Raw genomic sequence first — 16,030 nt, 5'->3', positions numbered from 1 at the left:
TGTTGTATACTTTATGCTAATTCAGTAGACTTTTTTCCTGCTTCCATGTATTCAATGTCAGTCTCATGTGCAGAAATATCGGGATCAAACAAAAGAGACACCATGCCCTAAAAATATTAAATGGATCAACTATGTGTAGGTGTCTGAAAGCCGTTCTGTTCTTTGGATTTTATTTCAGCCAGCTAACCCACGCAGTGAGTGATGAACAAACATGTATGTGGCTAGAGATTTAATTCCATTCGATTCTAGCAATTGTAAAAAGTAGGTCTCTATAAGCAAAAACTGAAGGGTCCTAAAAATAACCTACCATATAAGATCTGAGCATTTATTATTAAGAATAAAATATTCTCCTTTGCTTTAGGGAAAGCATGTGGTGATTTCGCACCATAAAAATGCTGTTTAAATAAAAACAAACTCTTCAGCAGTACATCAAAAATTAAAATTTAGTTATTCCTACTCTCTGGGGGTTGTACTACACAGTGAAGTCTGCACCACTTTTAAACTACTTTACTAAATCTTGCTGCATATGTAAAATAAAAGACAGGCTTTAAACAAATGTTACTACTGTATATTAGAGCAGTGACTGATCATTTCACTATAATTAATGAACTGTGAGAGTTTCCAATAAAAATGCTATTTATTTTATTTGTTTAATTAGGGAGATTCTGCAGGTAATGTGCACATGATAAATTGTGTTTAAAAAGGGGGAAAGAAGGGCACATGCTAAAATTTTATCCAGTAGCCCAAGGGCAAAGAGAAGACAAACCAAAAGGAAAAAAAAATGCTGCAGAAAGAGAACCAAAATTATTAAAAATACATTGTACTGAAGTGGGTGGGGGGGGAGAAATGCTTTGCACAGTGATTTGACTAGAGCAACAGAGGGACTCAGACAAATGGGGATGGATTTCCAGAGATGGTTACAGGGAACAGAGAAGTTGCTCCTCCTAGCCCAGTTCGGATGACATCTCAAGATGGAAATCAAGGACAACTTATCAAACTCAACTATGTTAAATGAACTTGGGGGAGAGACAGGCACTAACTTGATACATTTCACAACTGTTACTGCCCCTTGATCAGTTGCAAAGCAAGTTCAATTTTCAATATTGCAGAATTTACAACTCAACTGTTAACATTTCCTCACTAAATCTGGGAGACCTTAGACCAAGACTTTCAAAATTATTTGCTTAAAATTCTGCTAATAGTTTAAGCATAAAAATAGGTGCCTAGAATTTTCAAAAATGATGAGCACTCAGTAGTTCCAATTCAATTTAATGGGAGCCGCTGAATGCTCAATAATTTTGAAAAATCAAGCCACTTCTTTAGGTGCCTAACAAAGGATACAAAGGCCTAGTTTAAGGCATCCGCTTTTGAAATTTTGGCCATGGTCTTTTAAAATGTTGTTCCATGCAGATTTGCTTGACATTTAAAAGTATGCATATAATTTATTTCTTCAACTTTCATACGCAGTATTTAGGTTAAAGATATTTTCTTCCTTTAAACTATTAACATTAATTTAATATCAAAAACATCAAACCAAAATTAAAGGTCAGACAGATCTCACTCCATGTTTATGCCAATATTACTGTGCTGCTCATCCTTAGAATTGTACATAATTAGAAGAGATTATCATAAGTATGTAACCACTCATTTCTCTCCCCAAAAAATAATGTAATTACTCCAGACCAGGCTGGATAAAAATCAGTGTTTTTTGTTGTTGTTTTTGTTTTTTGGTTTTTTTTTAATTAAAAAAAATGATATTTTTTATTTAAATCAGATTATTTTGATAAAATGCTTTTTGAGGAAAAAAACTATCTAAAGACTTTTAATTAAGATACATTATAGCGCAAAGATATCTCATCATGGAATAAGGATTATAAATTCTAATTCTATAGTATGAGACAATATATTGATGTAATGTTTAGGAAAAGTTTTGTAAATGAGTTCCAATAGTTCATGGATTAGGGACCCAATCTTATGGGGTTCCAGGGGCTTCTGTATAGATTATTTAGATTAATCTTTCTATCTACACAATGGGACTCAGTGCTCAGTTTAGAAGATACCATCAGAGATGCTTAGTTTTGCAGTTCTTAAACTGTGGATTTGTGTCTCCAGAGGTAACATGCTTGTTAACAGCAAACATGTTTTAAATAAATAAATAAATATACAGAGGAGAGAAATAACAGACCTCAACTCTATTGTCCCTCTGCAAATTTGTGTACACAGAATCATCTAGGGGGTTGGACTAGATGACCTCCTGAGGTCCCTTCCAACCCTGAGAGATTCTATGAATCCCTTACCTCTCTCTAAAAGTGCAAAGTTTCAAAAAGTTAAATTAATAGGAGATTGTTGGGGGCGGAATAGATCTGGACAAGGAGAAGTCTGGAGATAAATGTGAGAAGCGAGGGACATATGCTTGTTTTGTTAAAATATTATATGTTTGCTGTTGAAGAAAAAAATCCAGAATACTTAACATTGTTGTTTTAGTTAAATAAAACAATTTAAATGTCTGTCTGGTATGTTCTCCTCCTAATAAAGCATGGCAAGAAAATCCTCCAAATATTAATGATTAACCTGTTGAACTGGAGATAGTTCACCTCCCAATGACTTCATAAATATCTGCTTCAATTACCTTCGGTAAATGAAAAAAACAAACAATCATTCATGTTCTGATATAGCTGTAAAACTAATCTGAAAAGTTTTCAAAATAAGTCACTGTTTAAAAATGTATAGTGTGAGGATTGGTCCTACTTTGAGCAGGGGGTTGGACTAGATGATCTCCTGAGGTCCCTTCCAACCCTGATATTCTATGATTCTAACTTCTAAAAATGAAACCTACATCTATCTCTGAGTTGTGAAGAATGTGTATTAAGGTTCTAACAACCTACAAGAATGCACTTTTATGTAGAAAACCATGATTAAATCAAGTCGTCCTGAATAGTGATTTAAATCACAATTTAAGTCAATTTGATTTAAATCAAATCCACCCTGCTCCAGACATTTTTAACCACTTGAAAGACAGAACCACTATACTGGATCAAATTCTGGAAGCCACTTGACTGCCTGACCTTTTGCTTTCTGAACTTCACAGCTCCTGTTTACCATGTATACTCACAGAGATCATATTAAGGTTGTGACAGAACCCAAGACAGTTAATGGTTGAAACAAGCCATAAGCCCTCTGATACCTAATTTATAATGGTGTGCATCAATAAAGTCATTGTGGTGTTCCATTGTGCCTTGTACTGGAAAACACTAAAGTATATTTTAATCTGAACAACAAATATTCTCGTTTTCCCATTATCATATTACTCTTCTTTTAATGCATTTTTGTGTGTATGCGTTTCCTTCATTTTTTAAGAAGGAATAGTGTTAGTATTTTAGTATAAGAATTACTGAAAAATACAATTTTAATCTGAAAACTACTTCACAATTTGAAGGAAGGGAAAAAAAGTTAGTCTTAATCCAGCTGGCCCAAGCACCTCACTAAATCAGAGCATCTGCACACAAGATGCTGTAGTTGAAGTCTCATTTTTATTTTAACAAATCCAGAAAGTGACACAAAAACTGGGGTATTTATCTATAACAGCCTGGAGAGATTAATTTAATACCAGTGAAGAGCAGGTTTAATACCTGGAGTGTCCCAAACACAGCAATCTCAGGTCCAAGAATTTGGGATCCCATATAATTAATTTCCCAGTATGATGTACAGGAAATTCTAGGAAAATCTTAAAGCTGCTTCACTGTATGAACCCCCTGGGTCTGGGGGATTAAGCAAGACTCAGAAGACTAATTAATTTCATTTTGTGGTACCTAATAAAGACAGAATCTCAAGTATTATAAGAGTATTTTTAACTAGATACAGTATGGTCTTTCACAAAAATGCCTTTGGACACTGCTTGTAACTTAAAGCACCAATCTTGAACACACTTATACAAGAGAAGTACAGTTAAAAATAAATGAGACTGCTCATGAGTATAAAGTTATTCATATATATAAGTATTTGCAAGCTCAGGACCTACATACTCTACTCCCGGAGGAATTCTGCACTACTGCGCATGCACAGAATTTATGTCCCGTGCAGAAAAATGACTTTCTGATGGGGAAGCAAAGGGAAGCCAAAAGAGCAGTAGTGCGCCCCTCCCCAGCAGTATGTTTCGGGGGCCAAGGGCAGCCAGCAGAGAGGCAAATCACTGTCGGAAGGCGGGTCTGGGGAAGATCCAGCTGGTGGCTCCTACCCTGTGCCCAGCTCAGCTGCTAGTCCCGGCAGGGCTGGGGAGGACAGGACTTCCTCTTCCCTTGCACGGCTTCCAGGGCCAGGTCAGCTCCACCCCCAGATTTCTCCCCCGGCTGCAAGAAGCGCTGCAAACTCTCTTTCTCTCTCCCCTCTCTTCCCCCTCTCCCCGCTTCCTGCACCCATCACTCCTCAGCTGCAGTGGGAGGGATTCCTGTACAGGATCCCCTGCTCCATCCGCTCAGCCACCGTTCAGCAAGATCCTCTCAGACCCAGACCCTCCTGCCAAGCCTCCCCCCCACCACACACACACTCAGAAGTGCCTCCGATGAGCCCCACTCCCCCTGCACCTGGACCACCTTGACGAGCCACCCACACCCGGATCTCCACCCAACTGCATCTGGACTCCCCAATGAGCCCACACCCATACCCCTTTGCCAAGCTCTATCCTCCACACACCCAGACCCTGCCCCCCACTGAGCCCCAACCACCTTCACCTAGACCCCCCTGCAGAGTCCCATTACTGTTGCACCCAGACAGGGGCAGCTCTACAAATTTGGCCGCCCCAAGCAGTCATGCCCGGGAGGCGCCCCCGAGCCGCAGGAGCAGCGGACCTCCCGCGGGCATGACTGCGGAGGGTCCGCTGGTCGCGCGGCTCGGCTGGACCTCCCGCAGCTGCGGGCGGTTCGCTGGTCCGGTGGCTCCGGTTGAGCTGCCACAGTCATGCCTGCGGGAGGTCCAGCCGAGCCGCGGGACCAGCAAACCGTCCCCAGTCATGCCTGCGGGAGGTCCACTGGAGCTGCCGGCCGAGCGTCCCCTACGCAGTCATGCCTGCGGCAGGTCTGCTGCTCCCGGGGCTCCGGTGGACCTCCCGCAGGCATGACTGCGGCAGGTCCGCCGGCCCAGCCTGCTGCCCCCCCGGGAAAGGGCCGCCCCAGGCGGGTGCTTGCCCCGCTGGGCTCTGGAGCCGGCCCTGCACCCAGAAACCCCCAACAAGCCCCTCTGCATCCAGATCCCACACTGAGCTGCCCGCACCCAGACTGACCCACCCAGAGCCCTCTCAACCCACACCAGGATCCCCCCACACTAGGATCCTGCCTTGCTGAGCCTACCTGCCCACACCTGGTGCAACTGGCACAGAGGGGCAGGGCCTGGGGTATTTCTGGGGCAGGCCCGGTCCTTGCGCTGTGTCTGGGCTGGATGTAGCCTCACCTAGGGTGACCAGATAGCAAATGTGAAAAATCGGGACACAAAATCACAAAAATCGGGGGGTAATAGGAGCCTATATAAGGAAAAGACCCAACAATCAGGACTGTCCCTATAACATCGGGACATCTGGTCACCCTAGCCTCACCGCTGAGTCTGCGTCCCAGGGGAGCTGCACAGTGATCTCCCACCTCTGTGCAGCCAGTGGCCTGTGCATCCCAATGCCATACTCCATGTTTATTTGACAAATAAAATTTGCAGAATTATAAAATATTGTATGCTGAATTTCCTCAGGAGTAAAATTTTTACTCATGTTGGTAAATTAGACTCTTTGACTTAGAGGAGCATCTGGGCTGCTAGAAGTTTGTAAAACTTTTATTTAAATTAAAAATACTAAAAAACTAAAAAGAAAAAAATCCTAAAGACCAATATAAATATTTCCATTTAAAAAAAAATCAATTAAAACAGTGGGGTTTAGACAAATTAATATCCCCCTGCAGTGCAGCACTTAGAAGCTGAAAGTGAAATTGAGTATAAACATGTGATACTGACTTCACTGACTGGCACTGTCCTGGATGAGAGAACTGCAAAAGGTGAACAAAGTGCCTAAATAGTAACACGTTAATGAGCCTTTAAATATTTTTTTCTTTTCTTATACAATGTAAGGTACTATAAGCGACACAGGTAAATAAATTTGTTTGCACAATATTTTTAAACTGATGTCCCTTTAAATTAAATGGAGACAATGAATGTGGAAGGGTAAAAATGGATATTTTCCAGAAGGGAAACAGAAAAATTAATTTATACAGTGGGCTAAACCAAAAGGACCTCCTCTCTCATCCAGGAAAGGCATACAAACCCAAACCATGCTTTCCCAGAATTCTTCCAGGTGAAAAGTTTGGTTTCCTACATTATGACACCTCAACTACTTATCAGAACCAAAATCCGTACACAAGGATTACAGTAATCTACAGTAGTGGTGCAAAATAAGGCTTTCATCCTGCAGGCACTTATGTACGTGCTTAAATACACGAACAGTCCCACGAACTAGTGAAATCATCAAGGCCCAGTGTTACAGCACTACTGTAGCGCTCTAGTCGTTCAAGGTAGCACTGTGGAACAGTGTGTTTTATTTACTTATTACAGGACGCAACCAACCCGGTTGAAATGAGACCCACGCCTACACACCAACTTTTCTACCAAGAATGTGTTTCTCCAAAACAGCTGCCCCAGTCCTGCCTATTGCACTGGCGCTGTAAATTCTCCCACAGCTTCCCCCTCAAATCAGATGTTTGGCTTGGAGCCCGCTACCTTGTACACCAAGGAGGCCGGAGGACTCTCGCAGGCTGGGGACTGCAAACCCCTTTCATCCCCACAGCAGCCTGGGCTACCCCAGCAGGCCCTGGGGACATCCCTATTCAGTGAGGAGCAGGAGCAGGAGGGCACAGGAGAGTGAAGCAACGGTCAGACTAGCAGCAGCCCGGGGAGGGACCCAGCCCGAGCTTGCCCCCCGCAGAGAGGGCCGACAGCCAAGGGCGCCGCGCGCTCAGTCACCGGCGCGCGCTGGGCCAGCCCCGGGCAGGGACACGAGGCCGGAGAGCGGCCGCAGCGCCGCGGGCTACGCACCCAGCAGGAGACCGTCCATGTCAAAGATCAGGTGGGTGGCGGGCCGCGGCGGAGCGGGGCGGCAGGAGGAAGCGGCCATGGCGGGGCCGCGGCGGGAGCACAAGCGGGGGAGCCGGGCGGCGCAAGCGCTGTCAGCCGCCGGCGGAGGGGAGGCGGGAGCCTGCTGCGGCGCCGCGGCGTGGTCGTGGGGGAGGCGCGGGGCTGGTGCCGTGCGCTGGAGCAAGGGCTGCGGGGTGCTCCTCACCCGAAGTGCGCTGCGCTGCAGCTTGGGGCCGCGGGCGGCACCGCTTCCCCCCATGCGCCCCAAGGGAGCAGGGCCCGGGTGCTGCAGATTTCTGTCTCTCTTCCCCTAGGGCGGCTCTGGATTAGGGAGAGAAACTAAACCGCGTCCGGAGAGCTTCTGGGCCACAGCCACAAGAGCAAACTCCATTTGGAGCCAGGGTCTCTGAGGCTGTAGGAGCCTCTGTAGTACCCAGGCACAACCCCCACAGTGTGTGGAGGCCTGGCCAATTTGATAACTAGGCATTACTCTTATCTCTACCCAGAGGCGGAAGCAGACTAAGGGCATGTCTACACTACGAAATTAGGTCGATTTTATAGAAGTCGATGTTTAGCCACCGATTTTATACAGTCCCTACTAAGTGCATTAGGTCGGCGGAGTGTGTCCTGAATACCGTGGCTAGCATCGACTCAGAGTGGTGCACTGTGGGCGGCTATCCCATAGTCCCCGCTGCCCATTGGAATTCTGGGTTAAGCTCCCAATGCCTGACGGGGCAAAATCATTGTTGCGGGTGGTTTTAGGTGCATGTCGTCAGTCTCCCCATCCTCCCTCCTTGAAAGCAACATCAAACAATCATTTTGTGCCTTTTCCTGGGTTATCTGTTCAGACACCATAGTATGGCAAGCATGGAGCCCACTCAGCGGCATACTGCTTTTGTGAGCATTGTAAACACCTCGCGCATTATCCTGCAGTATGTGCAGAGCCTAACTAGGAGCCGCCAGCATGAGGAAGATTGTGAGGAGCACATGGACACATACTTTCCTGACAGCTCGGGATGTGGCAATTAGGATATCATGGCGGCAGTGGGGCAGGTTGATACAGTGGAACGCCGATTCTGGGCCCAGCAAACGAGCACAGACTGGTGGGACTGCCTAGTATTGTACGTCTGGGATGATTCATAGAATCATAGAATATCAGACTTGGAAGGGACCTCAGGAGATCATCTAGTCCAACCCCCTGCTCAAAGCAGGACCAATCCCCAACTAAATCATCCCAGCCAGGGCTTTGTCAAGCCTGACCTTAAAAACCTCTAAGGATGGAGATTCCACCACCTCCCTAGGTAACCCATTCCAGTGGGATGGGGCCACAAATGAAGGGTCTGGGGTGCGGGAGGGGGCTCAAGGCTGGGACAGGGAGTTGGGGTGTGGGAGGGGGCGAGGTGTTCGGCTGGGGGGTGCATGCCCTGGAATGGGGCTGGGGATGAGGGATTTGGGGTGAAGGAGAGGGCTCCAGGCTGAGGCCGAGGTGTTCGGAGTTTGGGAGGGGGGTCAGGGCCAAGGCAGGGGGTTGGGGTGCGGTAGAGGATGTGGGCTCTAGCTGCTGGTGTAGGCTCTGAGATGGAGTTGGGAATGAGGAGTTTCGGGTGCAGGAGGGGGTATGAGCTCTGGGAGGGAATTTGGGTGCGGGAGTGAGCTCAGGGATGGGATAGGGGGTTGGGGTGCAGGAGGAAGTGTGGGGCTCCAGGAGGGAGTTTGGGTGCGAGAGGGGGCTCAGGGATGGGGCAGGAGGTTAGGGTGCGGGGGGGGGGATTCAGGGTATGGGCTCTAGCTGGGTGGCATTTATCTCAGGCGGCTCCCGGAAGTGGCCAGCATGTATGGACGGCTCTTAGGCAGAGGGGCCAGGGAGCTCTGCCTATGCCTGCAGGCGCCACCCCCACAGCTCTCATTGGCCATGGTGGGAGCGGCGAAGCCGGCGCTCAGGGCAAGGGCGGAACGTGGAGCCCCCTAGCCCTGATGCCCAGGAGCTGGACATGCCGGCCGCTTCTGGGAGCCGCGCAGAGCCAGGGCAGGCAGGGAGCCTGCCTTAGCCACGCTGTGCTGCCGACCTGACTTTTAGCAGCCTGGTCAGCGGTGCTGACCAGAGCCGCCAGGGTCCCTTTTTGAGCCGGCGTTCCAGTCAAAAAACGGACGCCTGGCAACCCTAACTGCAGAGTTAAATCGACGCAAGGCAGCTTACGTCAATCTAACTATGGAAGTGTCTACACTTAAATTTCACTTCAGCTGACATAACTGACCCGCTATGTCCACTTGATAACTTCACCTCCATGAGAGATGTAGAGTCAAAATCGATGTAGTTTGGTCAGCACAGCGTTATTGTAGACACTGCAGTGCTTATTTTGACAGTTACTAGCTTTCAAGAGCCATCCCATAATGCCCCACACTGACAGTTCAATCAGTACAAGTGCTGCTGGTGAGGATGTGCACCGTCAACACAGGGAGCAAAGTATAGACATGCACAAGCTATGTAATTACAACGGCAGCCAGGACTATCCCTAGGGGGATCTGGGGTCCAGGACCACCCTCCAACTGGGGGGTGGGGAGGGGCAGCCCAATTTGCCGTACCCTAGGGATGACTCTGGAGGCAGCTGTATGCTAACATAAGTTAGGTCGACTTAATTTTGTAGTGTAAACATGGCTCTTATCTCAAATACCAAGTATGTCACTTTTCCTAATAATTATATCAACTGGGAATTGGATTGTGATATTTAAAAAGCAAACAGACACACACAATGCATGGACAAAAGAAAAAAATGTGAATCTGTTATGTGGCAAATTCCTTTAAAATTGACGCAGTGCTTAGAATACCAGCATATCAATTGCTTCAAAAGCTGCTGTAAGAGTGCTGTAGGCAGTTTGTCAGAGGTTTCTAGCAAGGATTTGTTTATCAAGCATGTCTAAAAAATACTAGTGTAGTCATTGATTAGAAGGGTAGTTGTACATATAATTTAATACATTTTCGCTAATATAATATTCTAATTAATGTAGTTTTGTCACCTACATTAGTTGATAATGTGACATCAGTACTCACTGACTGCAAGAAATTGCATCAGAATGAGCTGTGTAACGTGAGACAGTGATTTTCATATGCAAAAAAGAATGTTTTCTGTACAAATTCCTTCTAACATTTTGAAAATGTAACCAAACTATCTTTACCAAAAAATTGGTCTGTTTCATGCAGAGCTTTTGAATATGTTAAAAATTGGTGAATCCCAGACAGACCCTATTCTATAAATCAAACAATCATTGCATTCTAAGGGAGACTAGTCTTACAGCTGGATGCTCTGCATTACAAAATCGCATTGTGTTTAAACATGATTGTGATCAAGTTAGCTGCCTGAAAGATGACTGTAATTTGTCCTACTCTACGTTGGCTGGGTCAATTGTGATCAGCATTATGTCAGCTAATTCTTCACAGTTACATTACAATACAAGAATATCCTCCAATATAAATAGGCAAGCCCCCTTAGATTTATTCAGTATAATTACATCCACTTAATTGACAAATGAAGGGTGGGGGAGTCCAAGCAGACACAATAAGGTCATAGTATAGTATCATCAGAAACAACTAAAATAGCTAATTCCAGTTTTATTGGATGCCATTACATAATTTGACTCATAAATATCACAACAATAGTGTTTTCTTGAAACTGGGGAAGAAAAAGGAGGGTGTGAAGGGAAATGGTATAACGGTCTTTCTTATTTTAATGACTTTCTTTTTAATTTTAAACTTTTCCATGTGATGTGATGAGGCATGACCCATTTAAATCATTTGTTCAGTTGTGATTTGTCAGAACATTCAGTGGGGCATTGGTCCTGCACCTGGTAATGCACCTGGCATTGGTCACTTTTGGTCTGACCCAGTATGGCCATTCTTATGTTGAGATCAGTGATACCCAGAAGGCTAATAAGGAGCCATGGTCTGCTTGGTGAGAAGGATGGAAATGGGATATAGGGACACAATAATGCTGATAGGCCTTGAACCTGCACAGATTAAGCAAATGCTTAACTTTACATACTGTGAATAGTCTCAATGACTCTCGATGCATATAGCTAAGCATGTGCATAAGTCTTTACACCAGTGGTTTTCAATCAGGAGTGCATGTACCCTGGAGGTACATGGAGGTCTTCCAGGGGGTACATCAACTCATTTAGATATTTGCCTAGTTTTACAACAGGCTACAAAAAAAGCACTAGTGAAGTCAGTACAAACTAAAACAGGATTTCTCAAACAGGGGTCGCCGCTTGTGTAGGGAAAGCCCCTGGCGGGCCAGGCTGGTGTGTTTACCTGCCCCATCCGATCGCGGCTCCCATTGGCCCGGAGCAGCGATCCGCGGCCAGTGGGAGCCGTGATTGGCCAGACCTCCGGATGGGGCAGGTAAACACACCGGTCCGGCCCACCAGGCGCTTTCCCTACATAAGCGGTGACCCCTGTTTGAGAAACCCTGAACCAAAATGTCATACAGACAATGACTTGTTTATACTGCTCTATATACTATACACTGAAATGTAAGTACAATATTTATATTCCAATTGATTTATTCTGTAATTATATGGTAGAAATGAGAAAGTAAGCCCTTTTTCAGTAATAGTGTGGCTGTGACACTTTTGTATTTTTATGCCTGATTTTGTAAGCAAGTAGTTTTTAAGTGAGGTGAAACTTGGGGGTACACAAGACAAATCAGACTCCTGATAGGGGTACAGTAGTCTGGAAAGGTTGAGAGCCACTGCTTTTTTACATGATCAGGGCCTTACTTGGTATGGTCACGTGTGAAGGGTCAGTTATATTTTCTTGTTTTTTAATAAACATAAATTAACACCCTGTGGCCGATACTGGAAAAGGATGTTTTTAAAAATACCTCAGTCCCAAAAAAGAACAACTTTCTTAGGTTTTGTACAGACAGAGAGAATTTCACCTATAGGCAACATCTGTTGGAAATGTTCAGGTGCATGTGAGTGCAACTGAATGCCCAGTTAGGGGCGCGAAAGCCAGTTTTAGGTATGCAGTTCAAGTACAATTTTTTTGTGTTATAATGTTACCTCAGTATCATTCCCTAGCTCAGGGCCCGGGCCCTGATTCAGGAAAGAATTTAAGCATTTACACAACTTTAAGTTAATGAAACTTAAGAACATGTTTAAGAACTTTTCTGCGTTGCATTGGACTTGGTGTGTTTTCAGAATTGTGTATCTGGCCCTGAAGTCATTTGGATCATACCCTTAAAAACAAAGGAAAGATTTACATATTTTTCTTAAGTTATTGTATTCTGAAATGCATGGATGAGAATGTGTAACATTTTTTGAAATCCTGTTTTAAGACCTGAGACTGTTCAGAAACATGGTCCCAGTAATAGCAGTCTTTACAGGAGTGATAGAAACATGCTTTACCGTATGTACCACTCTGAAATTATTTTTGTTTTTCTTGTTGTCCTGCAGACAGCTGTGGCAAAGAGGATAAACTGATCTAAATCTATTTTGCTTTGAATTTTAAAAGGAGTCTAAAGACAAAAATAACCCAGTAACTTAGAAGCCTTCACAATGAATTAAATAAAAGCTTGTAAACCCACTATTAATAATACATTACCTGGAGTGATTTATAATTAAATGAAATGAACAAACTGAGATTCAAGACAGTTGCAATACTTGAGTCTGCTAAGCCCTAATAAAAGAAACACATTCCAATTGTAAGGGACTGGGGCATAGGCAGTGTTGCATAGCGGTCACAGTTAGGCTGATGTCCACAAGTCAATGACAGCCACAAGGCAGCAGTCAGAGAGCAGGGAATAGAGTAATCACTAGAGCCGGGATCAATAAGCAAGAGTCAAGCTCAGAGTCAGGCTGGGGTCAGAGACCAGAGATCAGAGTTAGTTGCTAGGCTGGAATCAGAAGGCAAGAGTCAGGCTCGGAGTCAGGCTGGGGTCAGAAACTGGAGAGACTGAAAGCAAAGTGAGATCTGGGATCTGGCATCACAACAGGCCAGAAGCCTGTGTGGTGTCCAGATAATTCCCTGGGGCACCCTCCAGGGTTAAATAGTGAGCATGAGCCAATCAGAGGGCTGCATTCTGGATCATTTGGGACAGGGGCGGCTCTACCTTTTTGGCCGCCCCAAGCAGTCATGCGCGGGAGGCGCCCCGGAGCTGCGGACCTCCCGCGAGCATGACTGTGGAGGGTCCGCTGGTCGCGGGGCTCAGCTGGACCTCCCGCAGCTGCGGACGGTTCGCAGGTCCGGCGGCTTCGCTTGAGCTGCCGCAGGCATGCCTGCGGGAGGTCCAGCCGAGCTGCGGGTCCAGCGAACCGTCCACAGTCATGCCTGCGGCAGGTCCACTGGAGCCGCGGGAGGAGCGCCCCCTCCGCAGTCATGCCTGCGGCAGGTCCGCCGACCCAGCCTGCCGCCCCCCCGGGAAAGGGCCGCCCCACGCGCGTGCTTGCCGCGCTGGGGTCTGGAGCCGGCCCTGATTTGGGAAGTACTTCCTTTAGTTCTTAATCTCCAGAGTGTTTCTTGGATACAGCTCTGCATGGCCCAAAGTGGGAATGTTAGCTACTCCCAGTTCTGCAGGCCTGGGTTCTAGTCCAATAGATCTTTATATGAATAGTGAGTGTTACAGCAAAAATCTTTCACCTTAAGAACATGAATCAAGTTAATTTCATTGTTTCTGCTTGTGTTCTTACAATTAAAAGAGAATATGAGCCCCTCACGGCTGACTGGCAGAGGGCCTTTCATACTGTAGCTCATATCAGGCCAGATACACTCTTTGCGCTAACCCGCTGTTTAAGTACCTTGATGAATCAGTTGTAACATGTATCAAAGGCGCAGTAAATTCAGTTAGTTTTCCAAATAACATGCAATATTCCAAGCAGAGGAACATACAATAAAAGTTTAATTTACTTTCACAAATAGCAACAGTATTTGTAAAACAGGAAACTCACCCCCCAAAAACACATAACCCCAAAAGCTACCTTCACTTTAATACTAAGTAACTAGAAGGCAAAGTCTTAACCTCAGTGATCCCACACAATCAAATATGTGGGCCTGACTTTGATAGCCTGGTAGTTCCTGCGGTTACTTGATCCTCAGACATTCCCTCTAGGTTTTTCTAAAGTGAACAATATCTCACTGTGATGCTGCAGGATTTAAGGACTCCTAGATTTCCACTTCATCATCCATAGCAGCTCACAACCATGCTAAAGGCATAGTCCTAATTTCCACCAGGCATGAGTAATGCAGTCATACTAGTCTCATGCCAATAGAACACAGGGCCACCTGGGGGAGCGGGGGGGGGGGCAAGTGGGGCAATTTGCCCCAGGCCCTGGGCTCTGCAGGGGCCCCCACAAGAATGGCTGAGGCTCCCTCCCTGGCCCTGGCCTGACCCTGCCTCCGCCCCTCTCCCGGAGCCTCAGCGCATCCAGGAGCGTCCCTGGACAGCTGCAGCGTGGCTCCGGCGGGGCCTGAGCTCCTCCCTGCTCAGAGCCGCGTGGTAATGGGGCAGGGCTGTGAGCTCAGGCCCCCCTGGAGCTCGCGACCGCCCCCTTACCACACGGCTCTGAGCGGGGAGGAGCTCAGGCCCCACCGGAGCCACGCTGCATCGCTGTTCAGGGACGCCCCTGGATGCAGCGCGCTGAGGCTCTGGGTGAGGGGGGAGCTGGGGGTAAGGGGCCGGGGGGGTGGATAAGGGGCAGGGAGTCCCAGGGACAGTCAGGGGACGGGGAAGAGGCAGAGGTTGTGGGGGGCGGTCAGAGGACAGGGAACAGGGGGGTTGGATCATGGGCATTCTGGGGGTCTGTCAAGACTCAGCGGGCGGGGTGGATAGGGGTCAGGGCAGTCAAGGGACAGGGAGCAGGGATGTGGCCCCGGGGTGGTGGTTGGGGGGGGTCTCTGGGGGACGGTGAGGGGACAAGGAGCAGGATGGGTCAGGGATTCTGAGGGGGGCAGGCAGTCGGGGGGCAGGAAGTGGATGGGGGTTGGATAGAGGGCAGGGCCAGGCTGTTTGGGAGACACAGCCTTCCCTACCCTAAAGCTCATTCAGCAGTTCGAGGCTTGCAGAAGAGCCAAGCTGTTAACTTTACCATTAGGGCTACCATCCCTTTCACTTCTCAAATGCCATATTATAGTCTATATTTAATTTCAGTGCCATAGGGAGATTCATGTCAGGGGAGGGTAGCTTCATTTAAAATTAGCCACTGGCGGAGGGATCACATGAGAAGAGCAATATCCTACACCACCTACCTCCTTCCCAACCCTACCAAGGGAGACCCCCCTCCCCTGCATTCCCTGAGGCTTCAGAGGGGTTAATTCAGTGGTTCTCAAACTTTTATACTGGTGACCCCTTTCACATAGCAAACCTCTGATTCCAACCCTCCCCCCTTATAAATTAAAAACACTTTTTTATATATTTAACACTATTCTAAATGCTGGAGGCAAAGTGGGGTTTGAAGCGGAGGCCGACAGCTCGCGACCCCCAGTAATAACCTCGGGACACCCTGAGGGGTCCCTACCCCCAGTCAGGGGTGGCTCTAGGACTTGCGCCGCCCCAAGCAGGGTGGCACGCTGCGGGGGGCGCTCTGGCGGTCACCAGTCCCGCGGCTCCGATGGACCTCCTGCAGACGTGCCTGCGGAGGGTCCGCTGGTCCCACGGCTCCGGTGGACCTCCCGCAGGCATGGCTGCGGATGCTCCACCGAAGCCGCGGGACCAGCGGACCCTCCGCGGGCATGCCTGCGGGAGGTCTGCCGGAGCCGCCTGCCGCCCTCCCGCGGGACGCCGCCCCAAGCGCGCGCTTGGCGCGCTGGGGTCTAGAGCCGGCCCTGCCCCCAGTTTGAGAACCCCTGGGTTAATTTAATTTTAGCACCCTGTGTCCATTCACATGCATGTTCTATTTTGAGCATTTCAGTTTTCACAACATAGGCTCATCCCAGATT

General features: G+C 47.3%; 2 protein-coding genes across 3 annotated transcripts in view; one reads left to right on the top strand and one right to left on the bottom strand.

Annotated features, from left to right (window-relative positions):
* LOC123356934 (pseudouridine 5'-phosphatase) overlaps nt 1-7,183 on the bottom strand; it is a 156,633-nt gene extending 149,450 nt beyond the window's left edge. Inside the window, exon 1 of the mRNA XM_045000221.1 lies at nt 7,063-7,183. Within this exon, the coding sequence (XP_044856156.1) occupies nt 7,063-7,141 (79 nt within the window). The 5' untranslated portion in view covers nt 7,142-7,183. The remainder of the gene's footprint in view (nt 1-7,062) is intronic.
* STS (steroid sulfatase) overlaps nt 6,725-16,030 on the top strand; it is a 184,596-nt gene continuing 175,290 nt past the window's right edge. For both annotated transcript variants that reach the window (XM_045000095.1, XM_045000016.1), the window contains exon 1: nt 6,725-7,093. The gene's annotated coding sequence lies outside the window, so the exon portion shown is untranslated. The remainder of the gene's footprint in view (nt 7,094-16,030) is intronic.

This window comes from Mauremys mutica, chromosome 1, assembly GCF_020497125.1.
Source record: "Mauremys mutica isolate MM-2020 ecotype Southern chromosome 1, ASM2049712v1, whole genome shotgun sequence".
In the NCBI taxonomy this organism is placed as follows: Eukaryota; Metazoa; Chordata; order Testudines; family Geoemydidae; genus Mauremys; species Mauremys mutica.
Note: the sequence above shows the minus strand (reverse complement) of the source record. Positions and strands in the feature narration are given on the sequence as shown.